Source organism: Penicillium paradoxum (assembly GCF_028828445.1).
Source record: "Penicillium paradoxum strain IBT 22861 chromosome Unknown utg000007l_segment0_segment0, whole genome shotgun sequence".
Taxonomy (NCBI): Eukaryota; Fungi; Ascomycota; class Eurotiomycetes; order Eurotiales; family Aspergillaceae; genus Penicillium; species Penicillium paradoxum.
In genome coordinates, this window is record NW_026643185.1 from 412,783 (window position 1) to 428,743 (window position 15,961).

General features: G+C 50.6%; 7 protein-coding genes across 7 annotated transcripts; 4 read left to right on the plus strand and 3 right to left on the minus strand.

The window, feature by feature from the left end:
* Positions 1–21: 21 nt before the first annotated feature.
* Positions 22–2,250, plus strand: N7457_007728 (glycoside hydrolase family 127 protein; the record flags this gene model as incomplete). The annotated part of the gene is made up of 5 exons (XM_057178771.1): positions 22–428; positions 487–840; positions 906–1,236; positions 1,302–1,949; positions 2,005–2,250. The coding sequence occupies 5 exons, from the start codon at positions 22–24 to the stop codon at positions 2,248–2,250; spliced, it is 1,986 nt and encodes a 661-aa protein (XP_057027157.1).
* Positions 2,251–2,861: 611 nt separating this feature from the next.
* N7457_007729 (IQ calmodulin-binding motif domain protein) lies at positions 2,862–5,801 on the plus strand (the record flags this gene model as incomplete). The annotated part of the gene is made up of 1 exon (XM_057178772.1): positions 2,862–5,801. One exon carries the CDS (start codon positions 2,862–2,864, stop codon positions 5,799–5,801), a length of 2,940 nt encoding a protein of 979 aa, XP_057027158.1.
* Positions 5,802–6,195: 394 nt separating this feature from the next.
* Positions 6,196–7,566, plus strand: cia1 (iron-sulfur cluster assembly protein CIA1; the record flags this gene model as incomplete). Its single annotated transcript, XM_057178773.1, has 1 exon — positions 6,196–7,566. One exon carries the CDS (start codon positions 6,196–6,198, stop codon positions 7,564–7,566), a length of 1,371 nt encoding a protein of 456 aa, XP_057027159.1.
* Positions 7,567–7,812: 246 nt separating this feature from the next.
* On the minus strand, positions 7,813–9,822 carry kexA (serine-type carboxypeptidase kexA; the record flags this gene model as incomplete). Its single annotated transcript, XM_057178774.1, has 3 exons — positions 7,813–9,165; positions 9,220–9,580; positions 9,653–9,822. The coding sequence occupies 3 exons, from the start codon at positions 9,820–9,822 to the stop codon at positions 7,813–7,815; spliced, it is 1,884 nt and encodes a 627-aa protein (XP_057027160.1).
* Positions 9,823–10,360: 538 nt separating this feature from the next.
* Positions 10,361–11,227, minus strand: N7457_007732 (SAM-dependent methyltransferase; the record flags this gene model as incomplete). Its single annotated transcript, XM_057178775.1, has 5 exons — positions 10,361–10,417; positions 10,464–10,582; positions 10,634–10,744; positions 10,803–10,820; positions 10,903–11,227. 5 exons carry the CDS (start codon positions 11,225–11,227, stop codon positions 10,361–10,363), a joined length of 630 nt encoding a protein of 209 aa, XP_057027161.1.
* A 667-nt stretch (positions 11,228–11,894) lies between these two features.
* Positions 11,895–12,519, plus strand: N7457_007733 (endosulfine family protein; the record flags this gene model as incomplete). Its single annotated transcript, XM_057178776.1, has 3 exons — positions 11,895–11,930; positions 11,979–12,062; positions 12,127–12,519. The coding sequence occupies 3 exons, from the start codon at positions 11,895–11,897 to the stop codon at positions 12,517–12,519; spliced, it is 513 nt and encodes a 170-aa protein (XP_057027162.1).
* Positions 12,520–14,329: 1,810 nt separating this feature from the next.
* On the minus strand, positions 14,330–15,712 carry N7457_007734 (ICE2 family protein; the record flags this gene model as incomplete). Its single annotated transcript, XM_057178777.1, has 2 exons — positions 14,330–15,133; positions 15,188–15,712. 2 exons carry the CDS (start codon positions 15,710–15,712, stop codon positions 14,330–14,332), a joined length of 1,329 nt encoding a protein of 442 aa, XP_057027163.1.
* Positions 15,713–15,961: the final 249 nt, after the last annotated feature.

Sequence of the window (15,961 nt, forward strand, 5' to 3'; positions counted from 1 at the left end):
AACCTCATTCAGACTACAGTCATGGAGTACCCTCAAGAAAGCTTCGTCGCAACAACCTTCATCCCAGGATCCTTCTGGGAGCGGCGGCGGGAGGTAGTTCGCACTCAAACACTGCGGCATCAATTACAGATGCTCAGGCGCACTGGAAGATATGATGCTTTCAAGTTACAATGGCACCCGAGCTACTCCGATCCTCCTACGATGTGGCCGGTTCCTAACCACCAATTCTGGGACTCCGATATCGGAAAATGGATTGAAGGTGCTTGTTACTTGTTGACGGATCATTATGATGAAGATATCGACGCTGCCGTCAAGGAGCTCGTGCAAATGATTCAGAACGCCCAGCATCCTGATGGGTATCTGAACATCCACTACTCGGTGGTTGAGCCGGGTAAGCGTTTTACGAATCTGAGAGATATGCATGAGCTGTACGTGGGCACGAGTCTGAAGCTCCAACTGGTAATTTTTTGCTAATAGAGGCTTCAGATACAATGCTGGCCATCTGATCGAAGGGGCACTTGCCCACCATCTTTATTATAAGAATGATGAAATGCTCTCTCCCATACTGAAATATGTAGACCTTCTGGCAGCGACCTTTGGCGACCAAGAGACTCAGATTCCAGGCTATCCCGGCCATCCGGAGATAGAACTAGCACTCTTGCGCTTATACAGGGTCACGGGCAGCGAAAAACATCTCAAGCTTGCCCAATTCTTCATCGAAGAAAGAGGCAACCCCACAGGAGGCAAAGAGAAACGGCATTATTACGATATTGAATCTGATGCAAGAGGTGAGAACGCGCGTACGTTGCCCGTGTATTTCCCTGCTGCGAGGAGTTATTGGTAAGTTTTGATCATTCTGTGCTAGTCATTCGCTTCCGTGGCAAGGATATTCACCAAAGTTCCAGGTATCAGCAGGCTCATGTGCCAATTGCCAAGCAAGAAACAATTGAAGGGCATTCCGTTCGAGCTATGTACCTTCTCACGGCAGTTGCAGACTTAGTTCGGATCTCAGATCCTAATAGCAATATCCGAACAACCTACTCGCCCGTTGTGAACCGGCTTTGGTCCAACATGGTAGAGAAAAGGTCTTACGTCACTGGTGGTATTGGTGCCATGAAACAGTGGGAAGGATTTGGGATCGATTATTTCCTACCCCAGGGAACGGATGAAGGGGGCTGCTACGCGGAGACTTGTGCCGCAATTGGCGTAATGATGCTAGCAGAGCGGCAGCTGCAGGTAGGCTTTTTTTTGGTTCGATATATGCCTTCATTTGTTACAACTACTTATCTGTACATTCTTAGATCGAACTGGACAGTAATTATGCTGATGTCATGGAGCTTTGTCTCTACAATGCTGTATTGACTAGCATGAGTTTGGATGGTAAGGCATTCACATATGTGAATCAACTGGCCTCCTCAGACAAAGATCTCTCCCAGCGACACGAGTGGTTTGAGTGCGCTTGCTGTCCGCCCAATATCACACGCACCCTGGGATATTTGGGCGGATATGTCTGGAGTCATAGTGTCACTGGGCAGCAGGCCATTATCAACGTGCACCTATACACAGCGGCCACTCTGCGTCTCCAGGTCTCGGAATCAGTGGTTGAAATCACCCAAAAGACCGACTGGCCTTGGAACGGAGATGTAGATTTTAGCATCCATACTGAGGGAGCTCTTGTTGATCTCCAGCTGCGATTGAGGATCCCCGGGTGGGCGAAATCCTGGCAGGTGACTCCAAGCTCTGAACATCTAGATATTCGCAAAGGATATCTTTACCTTGGCTCTGAATGGCTGCAGCAACATTCGCAATTCCGACTTTCATGTCCGATGCAGCCACGTGTGGTCAAGCCCCATCCACTAACAATGCAACCTGTGGCATACGTCACGCGCGGGCCGATTGTGTACTGTGTGGAGGATGCTGACCACCCATGGGAACAAAATCACTTCAAGGTAAAATGCATCATATCTCGAGACTCCATGGAAAGTACGCTAATGATTGCTCTAGATGACCGTGTTCGATCCTAAGGTTCCTCTCCGCGAAGAGGGTCGGTCTCAACCTGATCAGTACATAGCCATCATCGCCGAGAAAGGTGCTAAGGGCGAGCTGGACACATCGCCTTGGGACGGGCAGATCATAGCCGAGGATAAAAACATTGCCGGGGAGAGCAAGGACTTGCACTTTGTGCCATATTATTTGCGATCAAATCGAGGTGGACAGGGGCAAATGAGGGTTGGGCTCCGTGTTGAGTAGATGTGTCTCCATATGTATACACATAGGTACATTTCTGCAATAAAATCGACAGAATGTTCAATATAAATCACTCGAGCAAGCTACATATAATAAGCTACTCTGTACGAAGTACTCTATACTTCATATGCCATGTACCCGCTATAAATAGCGAAGATCGTAGATCTGAGGTCATTACTCCGTATACATCGCTTACCTCAGCGGAGACATTCTGCTTGCGGCCATGGGCTTCTCTCGAGCCCTGGAGCTGTTGCGATTCATAATCAGACATGCTCACCTGAGCGATCCGTGTCTGGCATTATCTCCAAGTCTTTCAGTCAAGTTCAGTGATCTTGATCTTTTCCCTACTAATTTCCCTGAAACAGGCACGGATCCCTCCGCACCCCCAGCCGAGTGATGCGTATGTGTTTCTCTCCTTGATTCCAGCTTTCTTTATTGAACCTCTCTCTTGTTTCAGACTGGAAACCACTCAACCAGGAGGTACAACACAATTCACAAAAGAAACTCCTGTGAATCACCCACCCCCCCAATAGCCTCGTCCAATCTCTTATCAGTGCTGCCCCGCCGAGATCCCTCTCCCTCTCCCTTTGTGGCTCCGCATTCTCGCCCATACTATGATCCGTCGCAACTCCGACATAGAGATACAGCTCCCGGATGCTGGGCCGACACCTCTTTCTCCCGAATCGGCAAGCGAATTCGACGTGGAGATGCTCTCTGAGGAGCCGACACCTCCTTTGACTCTCCCTCCACACATCGCAGCCCGGTTCTATCGCAAAAGTAGCAAAGCACGCCGCTCCTCCGCCGCCTCATCCCGACGAAGCTCGGTATCTTCTCTCCACTCCCATCAATCTAACGCGGCGTCGAATAGTTCGCCAAGCGCGGACCATATTGCCCAACACCTCCGCCGCACATCCATTCTCGAGAGCCGAAAGGCACGACTAGCTGATCGTGCATTGCATGCGGAGAAAGTCAGGCTGCGAGCCGCTCTGGCTAAAGCAGCAACAAGAAATTTACAAATTGAAGAGAGAGCTTTAGCTGCCCAGCAGGCTCGCGAGCGCCTGCTCGCCGATATCACTGCCAAGTGCGAGGATCAGGTTAAACGGGCGAAGAAGAAGGCCGAGGATCAACGGGAGAAGAAAGCTGCCGAAGAAGCTCGGTTGCGTCTGGAAATGACAGAGAAGTTTGCGGAGGTAGAGAAACGGCGCGCACTGTACCAGAAAACCCACCGACGACAGCGCACCAGCAGCTTGCCAGCTACAGAGGAAAAGAAGATGTCTCGAGAGGTCACCAAATCGCTTACACAGGATGCAGCTGCGCGGAAGATCCAGCGCGTATGGAAAACCCATCATGCAAAGATGATCATGCAACAGTTCCAATCGTTGGGCTTGTCTGTGATCCGAGTTCGCGACATGAGCTTTGAGGAAGTAGGCGCTCTCCTCTCTAACAGCGACCTACTAGATACTATGACCCAAGTCCTCCGGCTCTGCGGCCTGCAAGATATGGAAGGTGGGGTCATGGGCTCGCGGGGTGCAGTACGCACATTCCTCAGCAGCTATCTCATCGTAACTCACCCCAAAGAGGTTTTGAGCTGCGATGGAGATCAAGAGCAAGATTTGATCACCAAGGCTCGAGAGCTGCTAGAAGCCTTTGACCAGGTCACTGCACTGCTATCGTCGGGTTGCTGTTCTCCCTCTGTGATCACTGCGGATCTCCAGACCCTGTGTGAATCACACAATGTGTTTTTCTCCGCTTTCCATGCATGGAAGTCTCACGACTCTTCCGTTTTGATTGAGATTATGGTTGCACAGTTTGTTGAGTTGGAACTGATATGGCAGACGGTCAAAAACGATAAAGCTGGTGGTGCTGCAGAAGATTACAGACAGGGCATCCGACAGAACCAAGTTCTGTTGCTTGCTCGTTTGAAGAGACTTGCAGGTCCTGACCGCCACATGGAGATGATCCGAGATTCATTGAAAACGGCCAAACAGGAGAAGAAGCGGGCTGCCTCAAAGCAAGCCATTCCTCGATCTGCGGGAGCCGCTCCTCCAACTACAGATGTGCTAACGGAGAGTGTGGCAACGCCTCTTAGCGAGTCTTTCAACAATATAGATGCTACAGTGTTCCAGGAATTGGATAAGCAGCGGACGTCCCCGCACGAGAGATTCACTAAGATCCTCACCCCTCTCCCTGAAAATCGGGAGCTGGTGCATGAGCTTCTCATCAACAAAGAATTCAAGATCGAGGAAGCACCCTACACTGAACCGCGCAGACATATCATGAAGCAGATGTGCGAGGCAATGAGAAAAGGACTTGAATCTGGAGATGGTGTTAATTGGACTGTGGCTATGGCCACTGTGATTCAAGATCGCTTGCTACGCTCACTCCAACAGGGCAATTCCCTTTACGTGATAATTAGTGAAGTCTTGGACCCTAGGCTTGTCCAAAGTCAATGCGAAGCTGGCACATTCTCCTATGATAATTTCTTCGAGTTCATGAACAACATCTTACCGCGACTCTGCGCTCCTTACCGAGACCCTATGGTCAAGGTATATATTGAGGATACCTCGGGCGATGCCATCGACCGGCTGGCTCGTTTGATGAGCATCATTGACCTGCTATCACTTGATCAAACGAATTTCATGATCCAGCTGGCTGCGCCCCAGCTCATTGAAGAAGCCCCGGGATACGAGAAGCGGGCGTTTGAGCGAGGCGTCACAGATGGGACAATCGGTCTGGGCAAGACGCGGCGGTTTTGGCGTATTCATCGCAAGATAATTGTTGATGAAATGAAGAGACGAGATCCGGAGGGCATCCAGGGAGAACCACATCCACCATCAGCACGAATCTACGCCCAGGGTCTTACCGACACTATTCTAAGCAATGCCATTGTGTCCGAGGATCTAGTACCCGAGACCCTGAGTCTCGACCACCAGCGGCTTCAACGGCTCCACGCTAGGGCGTTCCAAATCGTAGCAACAGCTTCCATTCTCTTGACGGCGAAGAACCTGCTCAAACGGGACGCACGTTCTCAATGGAAACCCGAAGCTGACCGGATCCTGTCTTTGAATTTCAACGAGATCGGTGCAGAGCGAGTACAGTCGATTCTAGAGTCCACACATCCGATGCCAGCTGCTGCAAGCGCCCAGCTTGCAGCTACGATCAAACGAGTCCTTGGACCCGTCGCCACGGCATGTCTCGCAGTCACGCCTCAGCTTGTGGTAACTTCAGAGAGCTCCGCCTCCGAAAAGTGCTTCTCGGCGACAGACTCGTACGGAAGCATGACCTCCGTAGCCAGCTTCTCGGACCCGGTGGCTAAGCTCATGCTCTCCCGGCTCCGGAATCATGTCCTATCACGCCTCAGCGCGTCTAGTGCGTCTGAAAGGGTACGAGCTACCACCACAGCTAGTCAGAACCTGGCTGGAGCGGGTATGCCGGAATTTGTTAATGAAGTTGGAAAACTAGTAGAAGAACTAGAGAAAGTCCGGGAGGTGGATTGGCTTTGCCACGGGCAATTCTACGAAGGTTTATATGAAGAAGGCGTTCCAACACAGTGAAGGCGTTTTCAAGAGGCATTATATACAAAGTTTTCATGTCTTGTTTCTTAAGGGGGTGTTTTTTTCGGCTTATTCGATTTTTTGGACTTTGGACTAGGCAGATTGGCAGGATTAGGGTATGGATTATAGAGTTTTATGCAGTGATCATGTTCCTTAGCCTTCAGTTCGAGATCAGGACAAGACATCACTCCGACAACACGACGCTAAAGGCACGCATTGCCTCATCTACAGGTAGATGAATCCATAGGGTATATCTGTACGGAGTACATACACATATGTAGAAGTCCAGGGCTATCTCTCGCTATCTCTCGCTATCTAATCAGCAACCCCACACCAAAAACCACACTCCCAAACCACTTTCCCCTCCAACTCAAGAGACAACCGGAAAAGAACCATGTCTTCCCGGAAGATCACAATCAAACATCTATCAGACCTCACCCCACCTTCTCAAGAACGAACTTGGCTCACAACCCCCCATCCAACCCTCCCAATAGTCGCAACTTGCAGCTCGGACAAGACCATCCGCCTCTACTCCCTCACAAACTTCACACTCCTTTCGACCATCACTGGCGGACACAAACGGTCCGTACGCACAGCAGCATGGAAACCGCACATGTCAGGCGAGTCTGTGCTCGCGACCGGCAGTTTTGATGCAACAGTTGGCATCTGGCGGAGGTGGGATAGTTACGGGCGGGAAGATGGAACTGGGTGGGGGACGGGTGGGAGCAAAGAGACCACAGCATCCGCAGCAGTAACTCTCAAGCCAACTGATGTGGACACTGTCTCAGACCGCGAAGAAGACGAGGAGGAATGGCGATTTGCCGTACTACTGGACGGACATGACAGCGAAGTCAAGTCTGTATCATGGTCAGCATCTGGCATGCTACTTGCGACGTGCTCACGCGACAAGTCGATTTGGATCTGGGAAGATCTCGACGATGGTGATAACAACTTTGAGACCGTGGCTGTAATGCAGGAGCACGGCGGCGATGTGAAGTGTGTTACATGGCACCCTACAGAGGAGTGTTTAGCTAGCGGGAGCTACGACGACACGATCCGACTTTGGCGGGAGGATCTGGATGATTGGGGGCAAGTTGCTTGCATTAAGGGGCATGGAGGCACGGTGTGGTTTTTGGATTGGGAGGGGGAGAATAATGTGCCTCGTGGTCCTTCCTCACCTGAAGCCGAGTCCGAATTGAGCGCTTTGGAAGCTCAATGGCGCACCCAAACAGCTCTCTCGGGACCGCGATTGATCTCCTGCTCAGACGACCGCACCGTGCGTGTGTGGCAGCGCCAACCGAAGGAAGCACAGCAACAAACGGCGCTATCGTCGGCTACGACAGGAATACCGAGCATCATCCGACCTATGGGGACGGATGAAGTGTGGGAGGAGAACGCCGTGCTCCCACTTGCACATGAGCTACCTGTTTATGCTGTCGCGTGGAGTAAGCGGAGTGGGCTTGTTGCTTCGACTGGTGCTGATGGGCGCATTGCGATCTACGAGGAGCGGATTATTGCCCAAAAGCAGGACCAGGAGCAAGATAATGCTGATCCGGATGCTATGGATACGACATCTGCTGATGAACTAACGGCATTGCGAACGGAATGGGTGCTTGTTGCTGTTCAGGATGGCGCGCATGACATCTACGAGATTAATCATGTCGCTTGGGCGAAAAGGGCAGATCGTGGGTCTGGGACTGAGGAAGAGGTGCTCATTTCGACGGCCGATGATGGCAGTGTCAAAGTTTGGACTGTGACAGAGTGACTTGTTTGATCTGGCATTGCTGTGTTGAGTCTGAGTGGTTTGGTATAGACAAAAGGCTCGGTGTATTTAGGACCTTCAAAGCTAGAACAATATGTAATGCAAAACATGAACAAGAGTGCGCAAGATGATTCATTCTCATTCAAGTGGTTCAAAATGAGATCGAGACCCCATAACACCGGCTACTTTATACAGATGAAACCCCAAAAAAAAAGCAACTCAGAAACCCCCATAGAAACCAGCAATTCATTATGAAGTCTCACGGGAAGAATCAGTTTTCGGATGCGAGGTATCATGATGATTCTCCTCGTCATCACTAGCCTCGCCAACCGCATAATGCCCCTGCTCAACGCCAGGAGAGTGAAGTTGATCCAGTTCAGACTCATCAAAATCACCAGCTTCAACATCACGGCCAGAATGCTTGCTCTGGAATCTATTGAGAATGGAGGTATTTCCAAGTATTTCATCATTTGAGACTCCCTTGTAGCCCCTGTGGGTGCGAGTACGACGACTGCGCCAGATGAAAAAGCCCCAAATGGTCACACCGATGATCACAACGACGAGGATAGCCTCGCCAGACTTGGTGTAAGCATGCATTTCAGTTTGCTTCAACTTCTCCTTCTCATTCTGCTCGTGAGCGGTGCTATTAGTCTGGCCGCCAACGGCAGTCTGCGGCAATTTCTCGCCGTCGATACGAGAATCCGAAGGCTGGCCGCCAATGCTGGCGATATCGACGTTCATGAAGCGGTCAAGCATGTCGCGACTCTGTCGGGGATTGTCGAAGGGGACCATGTGGCTGGAGTTGTAAAAGAGCACGTAGGTCAGGTTGCGGGCAGATTGGTAAATGCCAGCGGGCTCATCTTCAAAAGTCCAGTCATGGCGTGGGGCCCAGACACCCGGGGAGGTCTCGAAGCCGGTGCCACCCTTCCATTTCATGTTGTGGATCAGAGTTTCTGTTCCAATGTGATTGCAGATCAAGTCTTTGTCGCCACTAAAAAGCAAGACATTGATTCCCGATTCGATCAGGCCCGGGAGCAAATTGACGGAGGGAATGGAGTTCTTCGCGGTAAAGGCTTGGTGAACCATGCCGGAGCATTCTGTCCAGCCAGACTTCTTTGCTGGGTTAATGTTCAGGGCTTCGACGACGTCCGCGCGCTGGAGATACGGCTCAATCTGTTTGAGGTCGGGGGGCCAATTCATGCCACAAGACTTGGCCTCATCCTTGAGACGGACGTCGTACATGTTATAGCACTTTTGGTCCTCGGTGGTGAGATCAAGGAATTGTTGCAAAACCAACTCGCATGCGCCTATATCCACCCTGTTCTTCGCGTCAGGGGTTTCGAGCTTCGAGAGACAGGCCTCGTTGAGGGCATTGATATTGTGGTGGAGAGCTGTCCCCGGCTTGACAAGACCTTCTCTTTCGACAAATTTAAAGTAGGAAGGATACTGGTCTGCAGGGGATATCCAGCCGTTTCCGATCAGCAGGCCTTTCACAGGCCATTTCGTGCCTCCCTTCGCCGCAACGGCTTCGTTACGCTCTTGGACAGCCTTTGCAATATACGGAATATGCTGGCCGGCATATGATTCACCTGCGAAATAGAGCTGCAATGCAATTAGATACGTTGTGGATATGATAAGAGCACAGGAAACACGTACGTCATCGGTCTCGTATTCGGGGAACAAATCGAAGAATGTTTCCAAGAAGGTAATGAAGTGAGCCGCCATCTCGTCCAGCTCATGGACATAGCTATTGGTATTCGCATAGCTGAATCCAGTACCGACGGGCGAATCAACGAAGAGCAGGTTGGCAAACTCATCCCACCGGCCTTCATTATACTTCAATGTCTGGTCCTCATTCAGTCGGTAGGGCCCAACTTCCATCAATGCGCCATCCATCGAGCTACATCCTGGGCCACCATTCAGCCAGACCACTGTGCGCTGTCGGTTGGCGATATGGCGGTTCTGGAAATGCCAGAAGAACAAGTTGCCGTTGGACTCGGGATCGACCTCGATGTGTCTAATGTTGTCACATTAGAGACAAAATGCAAAGAGATTTACAACTTGAGATCTCAACCATGAAGGCACTCACCCAGCATGCATTTTCAGGTAAGGGCCTTCCGGTGCCCCTGGTAACGCGCGCACATAATAATCGGCAGCCGAGTTGGCCAAGACCAAGGCCGGGTTTAGCAGCGATAATGCAGACAATAACATCGCCGCACCACCCTTCGTGAAGGGAGAAAGGAATGGTATTGAGAACATTTCAGCGGTCCAGCGCGGAGAACATAAGAAAAGAATGAGAAAGTAGTCGAAGAGACGTCCCGGGAGGGACTCGTAAGCGCGGATCAATGGATCATCGAATGCGGACCGGGTCGAACGGCACAAGGGTATATGCGAGGAGATGGATCAAGCGAAAGAGTAAACCGGTCACAATGAAGGTGTGTCGAGAGGATGGAGTTGAATGACGGAGTCCAAAGGGAATCCAAGCTGGCGTGGCCTGTAATAACGAAACGGTACTGACAGGTGGGTCATCGGTGGGTTTGCCGCTGCTCCCTGTCTGTCCCGGGCGGTGTAGGGATGCAATTACCGTACGATACCAATGCGGTGGGTTGTCTAGGTACCTATACAATGAACCGTGATGCTCCTTTGGAGGACTTGATCTGTTCTGCATGTTGACTCTACAAGTATTCTATTTTGAGAGAGGGACATCGTAGGGGGGACCCTAATCACAATCCATTGAAACACCCGTTTCAGCCACTTCCCGACCTTATTATCGTTTAATTTGGGATCTTCAGCTAACTTAGAAAAGATCATCCAGGGACTTGTCGGCATCTTTCTTAATGAGATCCACCATCCCCTGACCGGTTAGTGTTTGACCTTCTTGGTGGCAGTTCATCACTTACATCGGGCATAATGGGCTGCTCATTGGCATCTTTGACATAACGGAAAGGCATTTCGGTGCGCTCGTGTTCATTGATGAGCAATTCCGGGTAGTCGACATATTGAATTTCCTCGAGAGGCACTGGCGCAATCAGCACTGGGGACCTCATATAGACGATTTTACTCGACTCACCCTTTTCGTGAACAACCAGGCGAGTGACTCGCACAGCAGTATCGGTAGTCATCTGCTTGGGCCCCAATCGGCGGCCGACATAACCCTTCTTTCTCAATTCCGAGGTGCGATCTGCGAACCTATCAGTAAAATGATACTCCGTAGCGCATATGGGAGTACAAGTACATACCTCTCGGCGGGTCATCACCTGCAGACGCAGTCAACAGTAAAAGAGTCAGTCCAAATTCAATTGATATATATGGCGGGGTCCAGAAAAAAAAATTCCTTACCGAGAATACCACCAAACAAGAAGACCTCAAAAGTATCTCCGTCCTCGGGGCTCAACTCGACCGTAGCGGACGGGTCTAGCAGGCAGACCTTCTCCTTGCGGTCGGCGAAGATATCCTCAACGCTACGCTGCTCAACCTCGAGGCCCTTGGTAGCGGCCAGATCAGCGGGCATCTGCAGTTCTGCGGGCACCGAGCTGAGCAAGAATCTTGCCCCGCGGGCATGGGATTCGCGTGCAATGCAGGCATATTCCAGCGTGGACCACGGGCCCAGCTCGGGATCCAAGTGTTCCACCACGAAGGTTGGTTGGGTCTTCTGATCGGCCATGGTGTGGTGTGTGAGAGACGTCACAGAAATCGAGGGCGGAAAAATGAAGAAGTTCAAGGTTCGGCCCACTGCGCATCACTTCGATTGGGCAGGTGACGAGGTCATGGACAATTGATTTGTTCGACCAATTATAATCAGATATTATTCTCAAATGAGCCTTGGGATGACCGTTCGACAGACCTTGGGGAGGTTTCCCATTCGATACAGAGGTATGAGGGCGTGTTCATGGAGTACCTACGGAGTACTCCGTACCTAGGTAGGTATTAAATGGCCTCCCACATGCTTTAACCTATACGTAGATTCTTTTCAAAATGAAAAAAGGGAGAATATGGTGCAGACTACTCGATAGCATCGCCGTAGAATTGCATCGATCGCCCTATGTTGTATAAGGTCTCAGGGTCCAAATTGGCTGGAGTCCAGCGTCATATATATAGCATAGCCCACTATCTCCAATGCCAGTGGATGGTCTCTGATTCCTCACATCTTTTTCCCCCACTGGATTGAAATGCGAATCAGTGATATTTAAATCCAATTAACTTCCCCCCCCTCCCCTTCTCGTTTCCCTTCTTTCCCTCTTCCCGAGTGTCACACCTCTTCTTCTCCCCGCCTTATCTTTCCCGCTTCACATCCCCCACTCCTAACTTTCCTTCTTTCTTCAACCACCACCATGAATCCTCATCAGCAGAACAAAGTAGATATCAACGTGAGTACTCTCAACACTTCATTTCTCTCATCACTGACAAAATCCCAGTCGCTGAGCCCAGAGGAGCAGCGCTTGCTGCGCCTTTACGGCAAGATGCCCACCAAGAAAGACGTCCTCCAGAACAAGCTCAAGGCAAGCCAAACTGCAGCCCAACCCCCCACCTACAAACCCCACTCTAACACAGCCCTTCTTACAGGAACGCAAATACTTCGATTCAGGCGACTATGCACTCAGCAAAGCAGGCAAAGCCTCCGACGTGGGTGTAACCAACATCGGGTCGCGCCACCCTGTTCCGGAGAACATCCCGCACCTGACATCGACATCGCCGGGCGCAAACACTTCCGCCAGCAACGGCAGTGTCAGTGGCCAAAATGGCCAGCAGATTCCTGGCAGCATCAGTGGCCACCCGGGCTCGATCGGGTTCCAAAGCCGCAGTCCCATCAAAGAGGGAGGTAGCTTTCTTCACCGTGGCACCAGTATTAGCGACGGCGAGGCGGGCTCTGGGCTTGCCTCTGGATCTGCCCGGGGTGAGCAAGAGCTGAGTGTTAGTCCCCCGGCTGCCAGGGAGGGAGTTCCTATTCGTCGGTAGACAGAGTACTACTACCCTTGCACTGGACTGCCACCATTCCAGTGGCAGTCCCGAGGAGGACGATCGTTGCATGCATATCTTTTGAAGGGGGGTCTGTGATTTCACTTTCAAAAGCCTGGCGCTATGGGAATTCGTTTTGTTTTCAAATGACTTTTATGTCCCGGGAGGAGGGAATGGAACGGGACATGAGTGCACTGCCGGACAGAGCAAGAGTGGGAGCAGAGGTCGCCAATGCTCGTTGGACTGTGGCCTTCTCATTGGCTATGCAGCTGGTGTCTATTCCGGGACTCGATCTAACACCACTGCCTAGTCAGTCAAGCACTGCCTGCTCTCTAGTGCTTTGGCCTTCTTTTTTCTTTTTTCTTCTATTATCACCATTTACCAACTTATCATCAGCAATTTGTGGCATTGGGATTGTATTTGGGTCATCTTTCTATTCCTCCCTTCCTCTTTTTCTGATCCGACCATTTTGCTTCTTGTCCATATTTAATTCATGTGACAAGACCTGTGGGTGTAATACTTGTGGCATCCCTTTTCGATCTTAATTCTCGCGATGATGAAAGGGGAAAAAATGGATGATCCATCTGCATGATGTCCGTTCGCATTCCTTGGTTGTCATGCTATATACGCGTGAATAGCCCAGATCTGTGATTCCAACACGCTGTTTCATGACTCTCCCGTTGTTGTACCAGCCATTCAATTTGTTTCGTACCTAATAAAGATAAATGGCTTGAAACCAAGAGAAACCTGACGTACCATAGCCGTAGATATTGGGAATATGCGACCTGGAAACCAATTACTCTTTGAAGGTTGAAGGAATGAATGACAATCCTCAAAACTTGAACTACTCATGTTGAATATATCTACCTCTACAGCACTTGAATGAAGATTTAGAAGAAAATTCAAATCTCTATCGAACCCCGGCCCAACGCCTGGCAAAGAATACAAGAGGAGAAAAAAAGGAGATATCATATGTACAAGGAACAGCTAATTTTGAGCCAGAACCACTGGACACATGGAATGGTTTGGGTGTGAATGAAGCAAAGTTCATCTGAAGGAGAGCGAGAACTAAACTAGAAGGCTGTGAATTGGAAGGTTGAGCGAGACAGCAGAGGGTATAAGTGCTGAACGGAATAAACAGTGATAGGAATTCAGGATGAACGTGGAAGAGAACAGTCTGAAAGAAAAAGGAAAGAAAAGACAACAGATTTATTTGGTATCGTCGGGTCATGAGATGGGGGCTGATATTGAACGGAATGTGTTTTGCTTCGAGACACAGAGAGCATATGATGTGACACACCGGGGCAATGTGTTGTTGAAGTAAAAGCATGGAAATTGGGGAGGTTTCAAGAAGATCACTGGAAGGGTTGAAGTTGACATGTATCAAGTGTAGAAAAGAAAAAAGAAAATACACCCATATAGCAATCAGAGAGGGCATGCCTGGCGAGGAAGCAAGATACAATAGGGTGAGTGTGACTTGGAACCAAATCTGATCAAAAGCGAGATCAGGGATATATGGCATCAAGGCGGCCGAAGCTATTCTGTAGGACTCTTTCGGCTGTGGTTGTAACAAAGGCATAGTGTCACTGGTGAGATGCCCAGATGAAACACCACCAAGCGACAATTTTCTTTGTCAAGTTAGTTGCGAGATAGGTCGCTTGGTTGGTTTGCGGTTAAGTGGGCTTGTGCAGTGAGAAAACCATAGCGAAGGGAAGCACAAGGGCCGACTCGATTCATTTTGAATTCCTGTCGTGTGTTTTTGAGCAATGACAAAGGCCAAACAAAGACATATTGACTCCGCGATTGTCATTCAGTCGGTTTTCCAGTGGCCTGCCACTCCGTTGTCGAGATCATCATTTTCCCCGAGCCACAACTCAACCGCATATAAAGATATCGTACATGCAAGGTTGATCCAACGCCACGGGTTGCCTCCGCCATTGCCTTGGCTGCTCCACCACTCGCCACTGCCGCCCATGGCTTGTGACGTGGATGCAAAGTGTTGCATGAGTAGACTGGTATAGACGGCGATTAGGATGCTCGGAGCGAAATAGCTCAGGAAGCCTAGCACTTGGCCTGCTGCGTCGTTATCGTCCATGGAAGCTTCCTGGGAAAGGGCACGGGCGCCAGACTCGCGGACAGCGGGGATGATGCGCGTCGATGCATACAGCACAAGCAGGCGGTAGGCGAGCGAGATGAGAACGGAGGGCGTAACAGCACTGAAAACGGCAGTGATAACGTTAAAGCCTGCGTGTATGATCGAAGGCAGTAGAGATAGCGCGTGCATGAGCTGTGTGTAGGACGCCATGATGATGGGAGGCAGGGGAGGGAAGTCTCCGACTTGTGCGGGCGAGGGGATTTGTTCCATGGGATGCGATGGTTGGTAATCCGTGAAGATCTGGTAGATGCAGAGCACGATGTAGGCGAAGAGGAGAGAGCTCTCGATGGGATTTCCACGACCGCTACCAATTCCCCAGGCACACAGGATGACGGCGCATGTGATAGAGACTCCAATCAAGGCGGCATCAACATTGGAGATTTCGGGGAATTGTAGGACACGCCAGAGGAAGTATACGGAGCTGGAGATTATTGTGGCAGATAAAACTAAGAGGCCGATCTGAGACAAAGGTTAGTTTATATTGCGCGATCGATCTGGAAACTTAACACATACCATCCAGCTATCGCTGCGACCCCCTCGGTTGACGAGCCAGCGAGTGATTTGGCCAGCGGCCTGGATCACCAATAAGCTACAAAATCCCTCTGCCAGCTGGAACACCGGCGTAGACCATCTCAGGAGCCTATCCCAGTTGCCGAGGGCCACTGATTCGACCAGGCCGTCGCGGCCAAAGAGCCACTCCTGGATAGAAGAATCTTGCGCCCTCTTGCCGCTGAAAGTGCGCTCCATCCACCCTGTACCAATATTATCGGCGTCGACTGAGAAACGGTTCAGTGACCAAATTAGAAGCACCAAGATGACGGCCCATTGTGTAAAGCGGAGAACAGCAATGATGGAAGAACGGAACCACGATCGCTCAGGGGTTGTGACCTTCAACAGCGACACGAGGAAATAAAAAGTTGCGAGGGATAGTGAAAAGGCCAGGCCACATGTCTTGCCGCCCACATCGAAGGCTAGTGGGATAGACGCGACAGTGACGGCGAGGAACAAGGCCGACGAAAAGACTCGAATGAGCCACATCGGACCGCCGAAGGAAGTGGGTACGCGGAACGCGAAGGGAGGAGGTCGAGAGAAGGATGCGACTAGGGATCAGAGGCAGCTGTGGTCGTGTTAGAGGTGGATTGGGGAGAGAGATGAAGGAGGGGGAGACACACTGTTTTCTTTTTTTTCGAGCTTATCGCTGGACGCTTCACGTGGGTCTAGACAGGGAGGACAGGGACAACAGAATAGTCAAGAAGAAAGGGGAAAAAACAAAGGTACAGTGGAATA